Raw genomic sequence first — 16766 nt, forward strand, 5'->3', positions numbered from 1 at the left:
ATGGAGCCCAGGGTCTCCTTCATGTTAAGAGAACACGGTACCACCGAGCTCTGTCCCCAGCCCTCTCTGCAGATTAACATCTTCCTGGGACTGGCAGGCAGGTCACCAGCACTTGGTGAAGAGGTGGGACCGAAGCAAAATAAGCATGTAAGGTGCCATTGAGATTTGAACTCTGATCACTGGACTCAGAGTACAGAATGCTGACCATTATGCCATAGAGCCCACTTTCATCCTTGTCTGCTTAAATTCTTTGCTGACTTGGTCTCCTGCCCTCTACCCGCGTTTCTCCCTGACATCAAGGCTGACCTGGCCGCCGCCTCCAACATCCTTCACACGGGCCAGAAATGAACACCACGCCGACTTCCAGGCGCAGGATCCAGCCCTGACCCCCTTGCTTTTCCCCAGTGGGCTCAGGAGCGGGTGTTTTGGGTCTGTCCAGTGCTGGGAGCTCACAGCAGCCAGAGCCAGCACCGCCACCACCGCGCCAGGGCGAGGGACCCCAGGCGTTCTCTCCCCGGTCTGCCTCAGATCCTCCGGCCCTGAAAGCTGTCTCACTAGGGAGCACTAGGGGCTTTGGAGGACGCAGGTGGAAAGATTTCACCGTAGTCACAGGGGAGACGCTGGCGTTTACAGAAATCCGAAATAAATTTGCCTGGACCACTGGGCTTCAGGATCTGGCTGACCTGGGACAGCGACGGGAAGGCGACCCCCCCTCTTCCCAGAGGAGAGCTAAAGGACCCCGCCTTGCACGCGCCCTTCGGCGGCGCTCACGGGGACCCCCACGGCGACTCAAACATACGTGCACACACGCACACAGGCGCGCGCACATATACAAGCATACGCGCCTCGTGTTAGTGTTCCTGTTCGGAATCTTCCCGCCTCGCCCCGCCCCTCACCACTCAACCTCACTGGAAAGGCCGAGATGATCGAGCGCAATTCCAGGTGTTCACGGGGAGGGCAGTAGACCCTCGTGGCTGGGCCAGTCTGGTCCGCGGGAAGACGAGTACCAAAGCAGGAGGAAAGAGGAGGCGCCGTAAGGCCCAGCAGAAGCCCTCGGACCCTCCGCTCTCCGAAACCTCCCACTCCATCAAGAACGCGTGGTTGGCGCCACCCACAGGCAGCCCCGAGCCGTGCGGCTTCTCACAGCGGCGGGAAAGCGAATCCCCTGCGCACGGCCCAGCAAGAGCGCAGGCCTCGGTGGAGTCAAAGGAGCCTTCCTTTTCCGGAGCCTTCCTTTACCCTGCCGCCGGGTCTGGGCGGCTTGTCAGGCGGTCCTGTCGCTTCCTTCCCTCCCCGCCTGTGGGCACGCAGTGCGTCCCCAGGACGTCACAGTCGAGATCCGCCTCCTCAATCTCTTGCAAAGACTTAATCTTTGGGTGATGTAGACTTGGGGTCCGCGAAGGAAAAGGGGTGAAAATAATCCGGAAAGAAGCAGAGGAGAAAGCTTTGATCCAGACACGGGCACGAGCTGTCCTGGTTTCTGGCCGGTTCGTGCGCTCAGAGAGCGTTTTGAATTCAGAGCTTGCTCCAGGCAGGGCAGGACCAAGACCGGCGAGGCGGCCAGGACACAGGGTCCCCGCACCGCGAGGACAGCTCTGTGGAGAGACGGAGCTTAGTGAAGGAGCAGTGAACATATGAGGCGGTGTGGGCAGGGGTTTCGGGTGTGGGGCGAACACAGAAGGGATCCCGAGCCCAGATCAGAAAAGATCTGGAAGTCTAAATCAGTGTTTGACATCTGGAATTCAGGTGGAGGAGTGTTCCGGAGGCCACAGTGACAAGAGAGGAGAAAATGAATAAGTGGAATAATTTTTTTCTCTTTCTGGGCTGGTACCTACAGTGCGGTAGGAATGGTGATCAGGGGAGATGCGTGAGGGCTCGGGCAACCGTCCTGAGAGCCAGAGCTGCCCTAGAAAGGGGAGGACTGGTGTTGGGATCTGCATGGCTGCGCGCCCGGGGTTGCTGCCAGCAGTTTGAAGCAAAGCGCCACACCTCTTCTTAACTTGCAGCCTACACAATGTGAGCATTCTTTCAAAAATGGGATTTTAAAACAAATACGCACATTCTTTCTAGGAATCAAGCCTACGGGAACCGGGGGAATCTATACAGCCTTGGCGCCAGTCTTAGGACCAGGGTGGTGATGGGGCTGTGGGTGTGTGCGGCTGGATTAGAGCGGGACGCGTGGGTTTTCAAAGAAAAGTGGAAAAAAAAAAACCACTGAGGTCCCACCGAGATTTGAACTCGGATCGCTGGATTCAAAGTCCAGAGTGCTAACCATTACACCATGGGGCCGGTGAGGTCTAAAGCTTGATGAGTTTTTCTTGTGACAAATATTCAACTCGAAGCTCTAGGATCACACTTTAAAACAGTTGCTTTCGATGCATCTGTGCCGCCCCCTACAGGGCTGTCTGGAGAGGTGGGGGAAATGGGTCCGCGGCGCGCTGGCGCTGTCACCGCGGTTCTCCGTGTGGGTCGGATGGGAGGCACTGTAAGCCCCGCGACGGAGCCTCCTGGAAGGGGGCGACCCCGAGGGTCCGCGTGGCCTTCCCGGAGTCTTCCAGAAGGGGCCCCTTTCCAAGTCCCCAGCATCACATGACCACCTGGGCCGCGAGGGGGCCACGCAGAGCGGCACCGCGGCCCGAGGTGTGGAGGGGTCCCTTCCCGGCATCCAGCACCGCGACGTTTGTCTCACCCTGCCGCCGGGTCTGGGCCGCTTGTCATGCGGTCCTACGAGTCACGACGACTCCAGAAACAGAAATGTTACCTGAGTCCTCTGTGCTGCCCACAGTGCGGTCCCCTACCCCAAATAATGCCGTCATTAGTGAAAGTCAGCGCTCACAGATTTTTCAAGAGCTTATTTACGAACTTGCTATGTGTCTTCAGAAATGGTGTCCGTCTCTGATGTTGGCCCCGGGGGCGGCGGGAGAGAGATGTGAACAAGTCCGAAATATTAAGCAGATATTTAGAAATAAGAAGATGCCCCAAAGACACCCTATAAATCCCACAAGACCGTCTTTCCCTCGATGTACGGTTGGTATTTCTTCACCATCGATGCCGTTTCCAATTCATACAACTTCCGATGCAGCTGGGCGGATCCTCCGCAACTCCTCCACATAAGAACACGGGACGAGTTCGCTCCGGCCTGGCCGCAGTAGCGCAGCGGTCAGGCCGGTGCAAGCACTTTGCTGGCTCAGATCCTCAGGTGGCTGTTTTTGTTTTTTCCCCCTGGAATTAGCGTCTAAATCTTCTAGCTCCCAGCTTCCTGGCATGCAGAAGGACAGGGATATCTGTGTGCCCCGCGCAGTTTACAGCCTTCGTCTCTTTTCCTCCCTATCTGCAAGACGATTCTAAAACGACAAAATCTTTCAAAATTCCCAGACTGTGGGCTTCTCCCATAGAGATATGGAGGGTCCAGATCAACATATTTGAGAATCTGAAAGGTGCTAAACTTTCCAGGTCTAAGTGTGTCTTTTAGGGATGTCATCCATGAATTGTGCTATAGTTCCCAAATAAGGTTCTATTCCAGAACTTGACAAAAGGGTAGAGAAATAAAACTTAGTCAGCATAGGAGCAGGTAGCCAGGCACAGTGTCACACATCTATAATCCCAGCACTTGGGAGGTTGAGGCAGGAATTTTGCCTGAGTTTGAGGCCAACCAGGGCTACATAGTGAGACCCTATCTCAACAAACAAACAAACAATACAAGTAGGAATAACATAGAGGCATCCTTTCAAATATTTTCTAAGCCTCTATTTTTCCCCAGATATTAATAAATCATTAACTCAAATATCAAATGACATAAAATAAAGTTCCAATACCAGTGAAGATATGTGCATGGGAATGTATCTGGTATGGTTCAAATCTAGAGATTCTGGGACCTGAAGGAAAACTGAATGGTGGTGATCATCAATGAAGTGAGTTATAATCCCATTACAGAATTATGGAAATGTTCCTTAGTAATTAGGCTCCTTTACGTACTTTCACCTTTAACTCACTAAAGCAATTTCTGATTAATAACTTGTGGTCACTTCTCAGACCAGGCACATTTTCCACTATAATACAGCAATGCCTAGTTTCTTGTAAATTTTGGTATCCTGAATACATTAATTCGAAGCAAACATCCTAATACCACCACACTGGGGAATAGGTTTCAACACAGAAATTTCTGGGAGATACACTCAAGCCACAGCAGTGCCAGTACTGCACCAGTACTTCCTGTTTATAAAGTGGAAGCTCAAGGAAACACTGCTGAGGAAGAGGCCAAGGGAGAGTGAGGCCGGCAGCACCTTGGAGGATCTGCTTGTGGCCCCCAAGTTCAGGTGGTGGAGACTTAATCCCCAAAGCAACCATGTGGGGCCTCTTGAGTGCTTTGGCCAAGGGGACTTTGCCCTCTGATGGATTAATGCCACTCTTAAGGCTGGACAGAGGCAGGGCAGGGACTATTTCTGCCCTGTGCCCTCCACCAAGGACACAGCAGAGACCAGGATTCCCCAGACACAGAAACTCCTGGGCTTTGGTTCTCTTCTCCAGTCTCCAGAACTGTAAGAAAATAAGCCACTGTTTCTCATAAATCATCCAGACATTCTGTGATAGCAGCACAAATGGACCAAGACAGTGCTTAAGGTTCTTCAGCCTTAAATTCCATGAATTACTTAGCCATAGTGGAAGAGCTGACCGAGCAGTCCATTCTCATGGGGGATCATGAGGTAATATTTTAGGAAAAACCTTCTATGATAGAAGTTGAATCTAGCTAAATATATGGAAAATAACAGAACAACAACAGCACAAAGAATACACATATTCTTTTTTGGTATGGGGGATCGAACTTGGGTCCTTGCACGTGCAAGGCAGGCAGCAGAACTGCTGAGCTAAATCCCCAGCACATATTCTTGACAATAAGCCAATGTACACATCTGAGGGGCAACCCAGAAGTGAAAGCTAACTAAACCCATTAGATGTGACCTGCTCCCCATTTTAAGAAACAAAAGCTTCTTCAGCCTTTTTTCTACTTCCAGTAAAATAGGTACTGAGGCCTGCTCTTTCCAATAATATGTAGTAAAAAAAAATTTCAGGACCTTGCCCAAATCTTAAAAAAGAGACTATAATTAATAAGATACATCATTCACAGTTATCTGAGGGCAAGACCCGCTCCCCTGAAACTGCAGTTACAATTGTCCTTTAGAGAAGCCATGCAAGATTGCCCGATGGGTTAATTTCTTTCTTGCTTGCACTACATGGGGAGTTTTGCGCATCCAAATCTGCCTTGGGACTGCAATTACAAAATATACTTGTTTGTTTACGAATAACAAAATTCTTAAAGGCTGGGAAACACAAGATCAAGGAGCCAGCATATAGAGTCGGCTGAGGGTCAGCTCTGCTTCCCAGGGGAAAACTTTTTGCTCCTCAATTTCCTGCAAGACTACCCCCACTTTTGAGGCGACTACTATTCTTGACAGCAAAGCCCCCAAAGCTCCACTTAACACCACCTCTCTGGGGGTTAGGTTTCAGGGCATCCAGCACATAGCAGTGTCTGTATTGAGAACTGCCACCCGTTGCTTAAGTTAATATAAAGGCAGGGGTCTCACTTCAGGTGGTGATGTTAGACGCTGTTGAGACTGCAGATCTACAGCGCTCACTGTACAGCCAACTCACCTCCGGTCTGATCACATGCCCCTATGGAGCAAATGCTGCTGGCCCTTCTACACTGGCAGTTGAGACTTGTACAGAGTCCCCTGTTGCTCAAAGAAAACCCGAAGGTTAAATTAGCATGTAGCTCAAGTTAGGGTCACTTAAACCACGCAACTAAAGTATAATCTACAGTTGTGCATATTTCAGCTCCCTCTGCCTCTTTGTTCTGAATCCTGCCAACTCCAGCAACAACTTTATTCGTGGGGGGCTGTGGGATTTTCATCACTTTCCTACCCAAAACAACCCATTATTTCAAGGCATTCGTCAAAGGCCTTAGCCTTCTCAATAACATTGTGCCATATCTAAAGAGTAGATGTCTCTGAAAAAAGACTGTGGGTAGGCCAGACCCTCACTCGCCAGCTCACATGGGGCTAGTGTACTGGTGACGCCTTGGTGCCCTCCCACACGGTGTGCTTGGCCAGCTCGCCGGGCAGCAGCAGCCACACGGCCGTCGGGATTTCCCGCGACGTGATGGTCGAGCGCTGGTTGTAGTGCGCCAGGAGCGACGCCTCGCCGGCGATGCGCTCGAAGACGTCGTTCACGAAAGAGTTCGTGATGCCTATGGCCTTGGACGAGATGCCCGTGTCCGGGTGCACCTGCTTGACCACCTCGTACACGTACACCGAGTAGCTCTCCTTGCGACTGCGCTTGCGCTTCTTGCCGTCCTTTGTCTGCGTCTTGGTCACCGCCCTCTTCAAGCCCTTCTTCGGGAGCGGCGCTGACTTGGCTGCTTCAGGAATTTTTGGAACGAGAACTAGAGTAGTGAAGGGAGAAGCAAACGGTGCTGCTTTATCTACAGAGAGAAATGCAAATGAGGCGCGGAGAAGCTTTCCCGGCGATTGGTGCTTGAGTTTCTGTGACGTCACAGTCCAGGCTCGCCAGACGCACAGACGTCCATTGGTCTAAACGAACATAAAAAGTGACCAATCGCAGGGCTGCCTTTTCGCGCCCCGAGGACGCTATAAAGGGCGCTTCTGTCACTTTCGGACCACTGGTGGTTGAGTACTTGCTCCAGTTCTCTTGATGTCTGGACGCGGTAAGCAGGGCGGCAAGGCTCGCGCCAAGGCTAAATCTCGCTCTTCCCGAGCCGGGCTGCAGTTCCCCGTGGGCCGCGTGCACCGCCTGCTCCGCAAGGGCAACTACGCCGAGCGCGTGGGCGCCGGCGCCCCCGTGTATTTGGCGGCCGTGCTGGAGTACCTGACGGCCGAGATCCTGGAGCTGGCGGGCAACGCGGCGCGCGACAACAAGAAGACGCGCATCATCCCGCGCCACCTGCAGCTGGCCATCCGCAACGACGAGGAGCTCAACAAGCTGCTGGGCAAGGTGACGATCGCGCAGGGCGGCGTGCTGCCCAACATCCAGGCCGTGCTGCTGCCCAAGAAGACCGAGAGCCACCACAAGGCCAAGGGCAAGTAGAAGTTGAACGTTCAATTTGTGCCAATTCCAACCAAAACAAAAGGCTCTTTTCAGAGCCACCCAAGTTTCTTGGAAGAACTGAGCACTATGGTAAAGAATTTCATGTCCACTTGTTCTAAACCACATGGTCTCAGTGTTACAAACTACGTAGAACTCAGCATTTTACGTTAGCCTGCGGGGCATTGCAATTCCTTCCACCTTTGGCTTCGCTCCTGAGTGATGTTAGTTGCCAACATCTTTCCTACCCGAGTAATGCTAGCAATGGATCAATTTTATGTCTACATTGGACAGTTGTTTTCTGAGTCTTAGCAGATATTTAGGATGTAGCATCCAACCAGATTCCTAAAGTAATTTAGGATTCGTTTTGGAACTTTTGAGATTTCTGAGCCCTTATCCAGCATCAGGATAATTAAGCAGTTTCACATTGTTATCTAAGGATTAAAAGGTTTTTATTCAGACTAAATTTGAACATTAACTTGGTTGTGTTGCCAGTAATTCTCATTGTTTACTTATTTCCTACCCTTTTATATGTCCAACACTTTAAATTTCATTTATGAACTGGACTAGATTCTTTACTAGGACAAAAATTACATTTTTAGAAAAAAATAGTGGAAGTTTTATATTATCTGAACGTGAAACCTATTAGTACAAGAAGGTATCTGAAATTATTAGACTAATTTCCTCATACATATAAGGATTTTATTGGTGAAAAAATTTTTAAAGTTTTTAGAATTAAGTGAAGGCAAAAGGACAGGCATTAAACTACTCCAGTTTGGTGGTCAGTAAATAGTAATCACTGGGAAATTGGTAATCTGAATTTAAAAATACTATATAAATACAGTACGCACAGGGTTTCTAAAACCTACTGCCAACAAAGTGAAATATTTAACATTCTACATTGACTGCATAGTGAATTAATAAGAATATTTTGGAAAAGCACAATACTGAAATTCATTGTCCTGGTTTTACTTTGTTGTATTTTTGCTTCTAGAGAAATTTATTGGTGTCATTTGCATTTATTTCCATTTAAATTCGCTGGTATAAAACCTCTATTAAAAAAGTCACACACAGCTAAAACTATCAAAGAATTTAGAAAAAAATTTTGAAAATGTTTGACCAATCCTGTTAGCGTTGTGTAAACAAGGCAGGCTTTTTGTCCAATCACCTTCCAGCTCTCACTATAAATACGCGGGCGGTCTGTGTCCTAGAAATTGAAGCGGTCCTGATCTCGCAGCCATGGCTCGTACTAAGCAGACTGCGCGTAAATCTACCGGTGGCAAAGCTCCACGCAAGCAGCTAGCTACGAAGGCGGCCCGCAAGAGCGCGCCGGCCACCGGCGGGGTGAAGAAGCCGCACCGCTACCGTCCGGGGACCGTGGCGCTGCGCGAGATTCGCCGCTACCAGAAGTCAACCGAGCTGCTGATCCGCAAGCTGCCATTCCAGCGCCTGGTGCGCGAGATCGCCCAAGATTTCAAGACCGACCTGCGCTTCCAGAGCTCGGCGGTGATGGCGCTGCAGGAGGCGAGCGAAGCCTACCTGGTGGGGCTGTTCGAGGACACCAATCTGTGTGCCATCCACGCCAAGCGTGTCACCATCATGCCTAAGGACATCCAGCTAGCGCGCCGCATCCGCGGGGAGCGGGCCTGAGCCCGGGACGCCTCCACTCTCCCACCCAAAGGCTCTTTTCAGAGCCACCCACAAACACCCTGAAGATCTGTAATCTGGATTCAACTTTCTTAGGTGGCGGACCAAGTCTGTAGGCATTTTACTCGTTGAGACGGTGGGATATAATTGCTCCAATTTTAACTCCTTATCACAATATTGAGCTTTACAAGAATCGGACTGTACTCACCTGTGGTTTGTACGGTGCTGCCAGTTTGTTTTTCTACTGCAAAAATAATGGCTCCTAAATGTTGCTTTTAAGTTTCACGTTCCTGTTTGTAGTTCGTGGTGCCTGAAGCGGTTAAAAAGAATACTACCCATTTCTGGAGCTATATTTAGTTTTGATCTCTTGTTCACAAGTTGGTCTGCTAAAGTCAAAATTTGTGGCAAGAATTGGGTATCTGCCATTTGAAAAAGAACTAGCCATCTGGGTTACCTACAAGCCCTCTGAAATTGTGTGGGAGACGATCTGGAGCCATCCCGGGTGAATAGAGTTTGGCTGTCTTGCAGGATGTGCGCACACCTGCAATCCCAGCATTCTGGCGGCCAAGGAAGGAGGATTGCTGTGAGTTCAAGACCAGCCTGGGCTACATAGTGAGTTCCAGGTTAGTCTCAACTGCATAGTGAGACCCTACCCTGTCTCAAGAAACAAAAACAAAACAATACAAAACAAAGAAAATTGAAACCAGTACAGTCTGCTCCTGCTTCTTGCCTATGAGTGGGTCCATGAGAAATGGGGTCCCTGTGATTCTGACAGATGGGATCCATGTCATTCTTCATATGGTGTTTAGAATTATTTCAGCATTTTATGAAACTAAGATCATATTGTAATACTTTCTGTCGGGATCTCACTGAACAGTATAAAGGCTAGTTCTCTCAGGGATCAGTCCACCTCTGGAAAGGAAGATACACAATCTAGACAGAAGTAATGCCCACAAGCGCTGGGTGTGGTGTCACATGCCTGTAATCCTAGCATATGGGAGGCTGAGGCAGGAGGGTTGCCCCAAATTTGAGGCCAGCCTGGGCTACATAATGAGTTCAAGGCCAGTCTGAACTAACAGTGAGACTCTGTCTCATAAAACTAAAAGAAGAAGTAATTCCCACAAGATTTCAGGGCAAGGGGAATTCTTGCTGAGCCATAATTGGGCCACCTGCTAAACGGATTAGTGCTTTTGATTGTGTAAACTGTGTATTCCCTCTTTCCAAAACAAGAAACAGCACAGAAAGGCCTTCCTGGAGATTTTTCCAGGTTTACACTGATAATACTTTTGCAGGATGGGAAGGCTCCCTTTTCTGGAAATAAGCATAGAAACAGTTCTCCCAATTGACTTCAATTTAGATTACATGAGGCATTATCTATTCAGGGAAAGTGAGTATAGAACATGGACACAGGTATTCTCTGAAAATCCTCCTTGTGCTGAACTACAACAATCCTGTTATTTCTAGCTACATGTTGTGAACTTTGAGCATGTTTCCATCTCATGAGAACTGAGCTTCACTGTAATGTATAATGGCCCACAAAAGCAAGTCCTCCATAATGCCGGATCATTTTGACTTATGCTAATGGCAGTGATGCTGTTTACCAAGACTAGGATTAGTGGGGAGGAGTAGAATTTTTGACAATGATCACTCTGATAGATGTTTTGACTTTCCTGGCTATAACAAATCTAGGGGGTAGAGGAATAAGTTTGTATCAAATTCAGACTTATGTTGTCTGGGATGGACATAGAGATGGGAGTTACTACTATTTGAGAAGTATTTAAAGCTAAAGGAACAGCCTACAAATCCCCTGTGGCCTGTCTCTTGCAACCTTTGGGTTATTGCCACTATTGGATTTCTTGTCACTTGCCTGGCTCATATTAGAACCATGAGCCTGATGTGTGCATTCTCTGCTGGGTCCTAAACTCTCCTCTAAATTCCTTTAATCTTCTGTAAGACTTAAAGTCTCACTTCCACTCCACAGAGCGTGAACAGCCGAAAGGGCCTCCACGATGCTGAGTCCTATAGCCCAATGATGGCTCCAGAAACAAGACCCAGGGCCTTACTTCCGAAAGCCGTGAACAGCCAAAAAGGGCTCCCAGAGCTTGATGGAGAACCGAGAAACCCAGGAGGGAACACACCAGGCTAGATGGTAAATAGACCTTTATTAGTCTGAACAGACGGCACTCCCGGAGCCAGGTAGCTCAGAGAGGCCCCTGCTCAGGGGCTGAGGTACTTTTTATAAGGTTTTTCTAAACAAAGAGTTGGAATTCTCAGAATAAGACTGCAAACACATTGCCTATCTTATGCAGGAAATGTTCCGTGGTGGTCACCTTTTGTTATACCGTTTGCTCCTGGGTGGGCTTTTGGCCAAGTTAGCAATTAGCATATGAAGAGCACTTTCTGAAGACTAGTGGAGAGGATTGTAAGCACAGTAAGTGGGCAAGGGGTCAGTTTCCTGCTATCCCTTAGGTTGTCTGGTTTATAACATGTCTGGCATCCTGCGTTGGTCAACCCCAGACCCAGGATGACCTGTCTTGATCAAAGTCCTAAAACATTACCTTCGTTTACTCATACCAGGTTTACATACACTTCCTTCTAATCTTACCTGTAGATGGAAGGGAGCAAAGCAGAATGGAATGTACTTTGTTGTATGCTGACTGTCTAGAGGCTACACAGTAGTTGGGGTCCTACACTTTGAATCAGCTTTACCAGCCTGATTTTTTTTTTCCTTTTAGATAGGGTCTCTCTATGTAGTTCAGGATGGCCCTTGAACTCAGTGTGTAGCCCACGTTGGCCTCAAACACGCAGCAATCTTCCTGCCTCAGGCTCCCAAGTGCTAGGATTATAGGCATGTGCCACCATGCCTGGCATTCCTCCTCAGTTTACTCCTTGTCTATCCTCCTCTAATTCTCTATGCTTACTGCTTTGGTTTTTCTTGTAACATATTTAATTATTTGCTTTTGTATGTTTCAACTAAATAAATTAGATTCTTTGTGATAGGCATGAAGTTGCACTTTCAATGTATGGTAGCTCTTTACAAAATAAATCACTTTTTAAAAAAATAAGCGAACTAGAATTTAATAGAAGAGGAAATACATGTAAGTCCTTGCACTTGAATTTCCAGATGGCAAAGCTGGTAAGTGGCATAATATTCCAGTCCTCTTCAAGGACCAAACTGACACCTTGCTACACCCACATAAAGATATGAGCAACATCTGGGATCCCTGCCCGCACGATTCTCAAATGGCATTCAGCATTCCACTATTTATTGTAGTTTTTGAAAGAGGAGCCCGCCTACTAGTGCTCCTTTTCCTAACAGGAGTCTGTCTGCTAGTACTCTTGGAATGATAACATCATGCGTTACCGGCATTATTCTTACAAATGAGCTTGAACTTCTTTGATTGTTTTCTCTACTCCCCTAGTATACTAAACCAATATTTAACTCATTCATCCTAACAAAGTCTAAGGTAGGCCCATTAAACCCAGGCACAGAACTGTTTTACAGCATAGAACTAGAAAATGTCAGAACATGATATACAATTCTAAAGATAAAAATTACTCTGTATAGTATCATTTCTGTGGCACCAACACACACATAAACACACACAATGTGACTGGTTCTTTAGTTTTAAGGACCCTTAATTTGAAAGCCAGGACCCCCTAATGTTGTAATTTCAAGAACTAACCCAAGACAGAAAAATCAAAACCAAGAATTGAATATAGTGCTAGTGTATGTCTACATTTTTATTTGTTCATAAACACTGCGAGTCTTCCCTTTAGAGACTGAGCAAACAGGGCTAAGGTCGGCAGTGCTGGAGCAGCGTGCTTCTCCAGCATGCAAGGGATCAGGTTCAGTTCCATTATAGAGGAAAGCTCTAGTTTCAAGTAATTCTGTAAATCCTGTTTGAGCTGCTTCGAAACACTTACACGGTTAAAATGCTTTCTGTTCACACTACTAAGCCTGAAGTCTTAGCGGTAACCAATGACAAGCACTTCCTAGTTAATTTCTTATGCTACCTGAATAACTCGAAGCACACACATGCTTAGCCACCAGTTTAACGTTGTACGCTCCGTAGTTAAAATGGTACTGTATGTAACCCAGCGAACAAGTACTTGGGTCTGCTGCTCAGACTCTTCTGGAGTTAGGAGCCTGAGGGAATAGTGCAGTTGATGCAACTAGGAAACGACTGAAGCCCATCACGTCAGATTCAGCGTCTATTGCCCCTAAAACTGTGCTACTATCTTTTACGACTATGGAAGCGGCTCTGAAAAGAGCCTTTTCTGTTGTTGCTAGGCACCCAAAGCTCACTTGACCTTGTGGTGACTCTCGGTCTTCTTGGGCAGCAGCACGGCCTGGATGTTGGGCAGCACGCCGCCCTGCGCGATCGTCACCTTGCCCAGCAGCTTGTTGAGCTCCTCGTCGTTGCGGATGGCCAGCTGCAGGTGGCGCGGGATGATGCGCGTCTTCTTGTTGTCGCGCGCCGCGTTGCCCGCCAGCTCCAGGATCTCGGCCGTCAGGTACTCCAGCACGGCCGCCAGGTACACCGGGGCGCCGGCGCCCACGCGCTCGGTTGCCCTTGCGCAGCAGGCGGTGCACGCGCCCCACCGGGAACTGCAGCCCGGCGCGGGAAGAGCGCGTCTTAGCCTTGGCGCGAGCCTTGCCGCCTTGCTTGCCGCGTCCAGACATCTCAAACTCAGGTAACTCACCAATTCCTTTGTAAGAGGAAGGGAACTGGGGGCACTATTTATAGCCATACTTGGGCGCGAAAAAGGAAGACGTGTCATTGGTTAAAATTACATCTTGATTTTAACCAATAGAAAGTTGAGTTTGTCATTTCTATATTCTGATTGGCTAATAGTAATCCCTGACGTTTCTCCGAGTAACCGCCAATCAGACACGGGGCATCGATACCACTTAATTTACATACCACATTCTACATAAGAAAAGTACCTCGCTTCTTTCTCTAACTTGGTTGGTTGTGGTGTTACTCGTCTGTAGCCGTTATGCCCGAGCCAGCCAAGTCGGCCCCAGCCCCGAACAAGGGCTCGAAGAAGGCGGTGACCAAGGCAAAGAAGAAGGACGGCAAGAAGCGCAAGCGCAGCCGCAAGGAGAGCTACTCGGTCTACGTGTACAAGGTGCTCAAGCAGGTGCACCCGGACACGGGCATCTCGTCCAAGGCTCATGGGCATCATGAACTCGTTCGTGAACGACATCTTCGAGCGCATCGCCGGCGAGGCGTCGCGCCTGGCGCACTACAACAAGCGCTCAACTATCACGTCGCGGGAGATCCAGACGGCCGTGCGGCTACTGCTGCCCGGCGAGCTGGCCAAGCATGCCGTGTCGGAGGGCACCAAGGCGGTCACCAAGTACACCAGCTCCAAGTGAGCGCCCACTTGCGCTGTCTGTCTGCACGCGCCCCCAAGGCTCTTAAGAGCCATCCACTCCTGCTAAAAAAACGTTTCACTTTCGTTGCATTTTTAATGCATTCGTGTTTGTCGTTATGTATGACTTTATATAAAGTATGCTGTAGTTAGATGTCTAGGGTTAGCATTGTATTTTGAACATCTGAGGCGTGATGTTTTTTTTTTGGCGTTCACAAAGTTTGTGAGGAACGAGTAATTGTACGTTCTTCAACCACCAGGCCTGAGCCTGTACTCAAATCGGGAAAGTAGGCAGAACGTGGCTTTAGCTGGATGGGGTTTTCTCAAGTCCTGTAGTTCGTGTATTCCTGAACTTATTGGCCGTAATCGGAGCAAAGTTGGATTTAGATCTTTTAAACTGCAGCGTTTGTCCTGAAGAGCTGGTCCCCCGTGTTTTTTCATTCTCTATGGAGGCTGAGAACTCGGCACGGGAGAAACCGTTCGGTAGATCTGAGTTAGAGGACACAATGCTACAAGGCTAGGGGAGGCTGTGGTGACTCCATGGGAGAAGGCCCTACTGTATGCTCGCCGAGTGCTGCTGCTTTCCGTGCACTGTACCTGCACTCTGGTCCTTAACCACTCGCCCTTCCTGTAAAATTACAAGCACTGTTTAAAGAATTGCTTGGTTCCTGGTAGTGTATTCTGCACAGTTTAATGGATGTCAGGCTGAGTGTGACTTGGAAAGTGTTTTTTCCAAATAGAGGTCTGGGTAGCTTCACTTTGTGGGACCACTACCTGGAGGGGGCCTGTATGCAGCTACGGAGATCTGTGCTCAGGAGGGAGTTAGTGTCTGACACGAGAAGAAGAAGTGTGGCTAGCGTGCTTGTTTTTAAAGTAAATCTATGGGGGGGGTTGTTTTGTTTTGAGACAGTCTTCTTAGTTCAAACTGGACTTGAACTCAGTACGTAGCCCACGCTGACCTGGAACTCCCTCCAATAGTGCCTCAGCCTCCTGAGTGCTGAGGTTACAGGCCTGTGCTACCACACCTGGCCTTAAGGCGAATTTTGAGACTTGCTTTTCAGTCCAGCCACCCACTTTCACGTGTTTGTATTTATGCTGCAAACTGGTCTCGAGACTCCTATTTGTGCAGCGTTAAAGCTCACAGCATCTTGGAACAAAGCAGGAAAATAAAGCCTCTGAATTAGAGACTGGGCAAGGAGCAATGGAGCATTCGGGAGGCGGGAGGAGCCCTGCCGGTGGGCGTCGGTCCTTGTGCTCCGAAGAGGCTGGGTGCAGGTGGCCAGGGGGATCTGTGTGCTTTGAGAGGAATATGAAGTTTATCCAGAGGGGAAGCTGGATTTAATCGGAATTTTAACAAGACTTGTAGAATATGTGATGCGGATTTTGTGCTCCTCCCTTAGTGGAAGTTCTGGGAGTAGATTACAAGGGAGGGAAATCAGAGGTCAAATGGTTGGAGAAAGCAGCCGCCTGTGAGAATCAGAAGCCAGGCCGTCAGAGGGAGCTGCAGGGAGACCCGGGCCGAGTAGGCCTGGGCCCAGGATGCAGAGAAACTGCCCTGTTCCTTTACTCCACAAACTGTATTCCCACCTTTGAAGTTCTGTCAGTACAGCAGTGATCAGGATTAAGAAATTGCCAGGATTTGTTTCCGAATGGCAGTGCGTGTGTTTCAGCTTGGCAGTGGCGTCCCTGTCCTATAGCGTTGTCAGTTGAAGATGAAAGCGAAAGAAGATGGGACTCAGCCCCAGGGCACCTCCAGCCACCAAGGCCTGGCTGGTGGGGCAGCGTGAGTGCAGGCCAGGCTTTTCCCGTGATGGTGAAACTATGCACTCACTGTGGGCTTCTGTGATAACCTTGCCCATACTCTTGCTTGTCTTAGCACCGTTGTTTTAACCTGAAGTAGCCTGGACTTTTATAGCCACCTGACAGGTGCAGAACTGACAAAGCCGCATGAGGAAATGTGCTTCCCAGCCGCTGGAAGGGAGCAAAACCTGGAGGCTCTGTGCATGGCTCAACCCGAAGAGCCCGCAGCCGCCTAGGGCTGTGACTGCCCCGATTGCCCCGGGTGACAGTCGTCTGTCTCTCCCTCTTTCCCCACAGTGAGACCAAGCTGCTCAGGCAGCTGCAGAGCTTCATCTCCTCACCCTTGTGCCAAGGAACCGAACCTGACTCTTACACATGAGCTTGACATGAACCAGGTCTCTTCCAGCCAGGGTGGAGTCACTTTTGTCCTAATCAAATTTCTTTCCCTAAGTGCGGAGTCCACGTGGTCCTGCTGCTGCCCAGGACCACACTTCTGTCTGTACATGAGCCCTAGATCTGCCTGCCTCCATGGTCTCACAGCTCTGGCACTGGTCCTCAAGGTACACCAGAGCTGTTCTGAAATATTCGGAAACACTCAGGCAGCACAGACAGGGGACAGCCAAGAAGCTAAGTGGAGCCAGGTCAGAACCTGACAGCCTCGTGTGAAAAACTAAAATAGTACTCAAGATCCTAACGGGGCAATTAGCAATGTGAAATAGGAAGAAAAGGACCAAAGGTGTAGGGACAGTAAGAAGGATAGGGAAAGGGAATAAGGGAAAAGGAAAAAAATATGAGAAAATGTAAAAATGGAATTAAAGTGTTTGAAGGTGGGGAGGGGA

The 16766-nt window shown here is 49.0% G+C and overlaps 3 protein-coding genes, 1 non-coding gene and 2 pseudogenes across 4 annotated transcripts; 3 read left to right on the forward strand and 3 right to left on the reverse strand.

Annotated features, from left to right (window-relative positions):
* Window positions 1–2217: 2217 nt before the first annotated feature.
* On the reverse strand, window positions 2218–2289 carry Trnaq-uug. Its single transcript has one exon. It is a non-coding gene; the product is annotated as a tRNA-Gln (tRNA).
* A 3516-nt stretch (window positions 2290–5805) lies between these two features.
* Window positions 5806–6583, reverse strand: LOC104861540 (histone H2B type 1-K). The gene is made up of 2 exons (XM_010623033.1): window positions 6574–6583; window positions 5806–6478 (listed from the first exon to the last, which is right to left on the reverse strand). Exons 1-2 carry the CDS (start codon window positions 6581–6583, stop codon window positions 6057–6059), a joined length of 432 nt encoding a protein of 143 aa, XP_010621335.1. The 3' UTR covers window positions 5806–6056.
* Window positions 6584–6680: 97 nt separating this feature from the next.
* LOC104861342 (histone H2A type 1) lies at window positions 6681–7155 on the forward strand. The gene has a single exon (XM_010622718.3). The coding sequence runs from the start codon at window positions 6709–6711 to the stop codon at window positions 7099–7101; it is 393 nt and encodes a 130-aa protein (XP_010621020.1). The 5' UTR covers window positions 6681–6708; the 3' UTR covers window positions 7102–7155.
* A 1105-nt stretch (window positions 7156–8260) lies between these two features.
* On the forward strand, window positions 8261–9325 carry LOC104861341 (histone H3). Its single transcript, XM_010622717.2, has one exon. The coding sequence runs from the start codon at window positions 8338–8340 to the stop codon at window positions 8746–8748; it is 411 nt and encodes a 136-aa protein (XP_010621019.1). The 5' UTR covers window positions 8261–8337; the 3' UTR covers window positions 8749–9325.
* Window positions 9326–12513: 3188 nt separating this feature from the next.
* Window positions 12514–13437, reverse strand: LOC104861339 (annotated as a pseudogene).
* Window positions 13372–14528, forward strand: LOC104861340 (annotated as a pseudogene).
* The last annotated feature ends 2238 nt before the right edge of the window (window positions 14529–16766 follow it).

The sequence above is a fragment of the Fukomys damarensis genome, unplaced genomic scaffold, assembly GCF_012274545.1.
Source record: "Fukomys damarensis isolate Sample0158 unplaced genomic scaffold, DMR_v1.0_HiC HiC_scaffold_10, whole genome shotgun sequence".
Classification (NCBI taxonomy): Eukaryota; Metazoa; Chordata; class Mammalia; order Rodentia; family Bathyergidae; genus Fukomys; species Fukomys damarensis.

Coding starts and splice junctions, on each gene's coding strand:
- LOC104861342 (XM_010622718.3), top strand. CDS start 6,709: ATGTCTGGACGCGGTAAGCAGGGCGGCAAGGCTCGCGCCAAGGCTAAA.
- LOC104861341 (XM_010622717.2), top strand. CDS start 8,338: ATGGCTCGTACTAAGCAGACTGCGCGTAAATCTACCGGTGGCAAAGCT.